The sequence below is a fragment of the Puntigrus tetrazona genome, unplaced genomic scaffold, assembly GCF_018831695.1.
Source record: "Puntigrus tetrazona isolate hp1 unplaced genomic scaffold, ASM1883169v1 S000001111, whole genome shotgun sequence".
NCBI classification, from domain to species: domain Eukaryota; kingdom Metazoa; phylum Chordata; class Actinopteri; order Cypriniformes; family Cyprinidae; genus Puntigrus; species Puntigrus tetrazona.
The window spans coordinates 620,001-622,500 of NW_025048699.1; the positions used below are offsets into that span (position 1 = coordinate 620,001).

A 2,500-nucleotide genomic window follows, 5' to 3' on the forward strand; every position below is an offset into this window, starting at 1 on the left:
GGCTCAAACACACTCACCTTACAGGATCACAGAATCTGACGCCTGTTCTTCCTCTCTCTGCAGATTCATAGCACATATCTAGAGACAAACTGGCCCATCAGGGTAAGAACCAGCTCCAGCCCGGCTAAAAATTAACATTAACTGAAAATTAGGTTTGCTCGCAGGCTCTCGTTCTGACGGCACCCACTCACATCCATTGTCAATTTCAAATTTTATTTTTTATTTTATCAGATTTGTAGAAATGTTATTCTGGCGGCACCCATTCACATCCATTGCTCAGACATTTCTACACAATCTGATGAAGAAATTGAAATGTTATTCTGATGGCACCCATTCACTGCCATAGATTTTTTTTTTTTGTGTGTATTATTAGGCTCATTTTCATTTTTGTATATTAAAGATTTATGTGAACCTGTGTATTTTAGTAAATCTTTGTTGTCGTACAGGTTAGTTTCTGGTAAATATTTCACCGTCCTCTCTAAAGTCTGCTGTACCTTTAAGACTTGTATATAATATTGTAAATTGCTTCTTTTTTTCGATTTGTTAACCTCTGTATGCCAGTGTAGTTATCTTTTTTTTTTTTTTTTTTTTTTTTTTTTTTTTTTTTTTTTTTTTTAATGTTAATGAGCATTTTTAGTGAACGTAAACTAAAAAGCTGGTTTTTACTGAGATGTCATTAAGTGTGTGTGTGTGTGTGTGTGTGTGTAGTTCGCAGCTATTGACTGGACAGGTCAGTGTGTGGCCGTAGCTGGCCGGCGTGGATTTGCACATTACTCTTTATACACCAGAAAATGGAAACTGTTTGGTAACGTCACGCAGGTAAACACACCCACATCTTCATCGACAGGAAAGTAGCTTGTGAGATGGACGCGTGCTAACCTTCTGTGTGTGTTTCAGGAGCAGAACATGACGGTGACCGGCGGTCTCGCGTGGTGGGGCGACTTTGTTGTCATTGCCTGTTACAATTTCATTGACCGGCAGGAAGAGGTAAGAGCGCTGAACGTTCCTCTGATTCATCGGTGTCGATTGAACAACTGATCACCTGACTCCTGTCTGTCTTGGTTGGTAGCTGAGGTTATACGTGCGCACTGCTAACCTGGATAACGCGTTTGCCAGCGTCACTAAACTCCACGCCGACACGCTGCTGCTGAACGTGTTTCGTAACGTGGTGATTCTGTTCAGGGCCGACTGCTCCATCTGCCTTTACAGCATCGAGAGACGACACGACAGGTGAAATATATATATTTACTCACAAATTAAATGGAATCAGGAATTAATTCTACTTTTTGTATGAATTCATGAAAACGCAACAATTATGATTAATCATAACATTTACTTTCACAAAACTAGTGCTATATTTATATAAGAGAAAAAACTTCTGACCTTGTTGCATGTGTAGCAAGCAAAAATATATATAAATATTAAATATATAAATATTAAATATATATAAATATAAATATTGTATATAAAATATATATATAATTTAAAAATGTATTATTATTTTTTTCAGATTATATGCTTGTCAGATTGTTAGGATTTACAGGACAAATAATTCAGCATTTCCAGATTTGATTTGGTTTAATTTTTAATAAATATTTTCAACGTCACTCTATTTATTTTTAGTTTAATTACATTTTATTTTTAATATTTGCATATAATTTTTTATTATTTTGCTAACGACTCTGTGTAGGTATTTAATTTTTTTATTATTATTATTTGTTTTTTATCTTTTGGGTTTTGTTTGATATTGTTTATATTTATTTATATACAATTATATATTTTTTTATTTTTATAGCAGCAATTGGCATTTCATATTGTCTCTTTTCTTTTCTGAATGAGGTAATCAATCAATCAGAAAGTCATTTAATTTAATTCTATTATTTCAAGTTTGGCGCTTAATAGATAAGACTCGTCATATAGGAGGAGCGGTTTGTAAGATGTGTTACTTGTGTTTGACGTGAATCAGTCCGAACCCATCAGCGAGTGTGGAGCTGCTGCAGGAGGTGTCTATGTCCCGGTATATTCCTCACCCCGGTCTGGTGGTGTCTGTGACCCTCACGTCAGTCCGGACGGAGACCGGCATCACACTCAAAGCCCCGCAGCAGGTACACACACTCACACACTGCACATAAACAGTAAACACACACACGTGCGTATGCACTCCTAAGGTTTCTGTGTGTGTCAGGCCTGTTCGGCGGAGAGTATCCTGCTGAATTTGGCCGGTCAGCTGATCATGCTGCAGAGAGACCGGTCCGGCCCACAGGTACGAGAGAAGGACACGACGGCCAATCAGACGAAGCTGGTGAGTTTGATGCCCCGCCTCATCCCGTCGAGTGGAAATGTCGGCTTGTAGAAATAAAAATCCTTTTAATTTTTTCTATAGAAGAACTGATTTTTATCAATCCCTCATAAACCGTTAAAGAAGACAAGACTATTAATCATCCATATATATATATATATATATATATATATATATATATATATATATATATATATATAT

General features: G+C 36.5%; 1 protein-coding gene across 1 annotated transcript in view; it reads left to right on the forward strand.

The window, feature by feature from the left end:
* The window catches only part of ric1 (RIC1 homolog, RAB6A GEF complex partner 1), a 35,949-nt gene that overhangs the window by 26,848 nt on the left and 6,601 nt on the right, over positions 1-2,500 (forward strand). Inside the window, 6 exon segments of the mRNA XM_043234362.1 lie at positions 64-102; positions 709-819; positions 898-987; positions 1,070-1,230; positions 1,967-2,105; positions 2,186-2,302. Of these exon segments, the coding sequence (XP_043090297.1) occupies positions 64-102; positions 709-819; positions 898-987; positions 1,070-1,230; positions 1,967-2,105; positions 2,186-2,302 (657 nt within the window).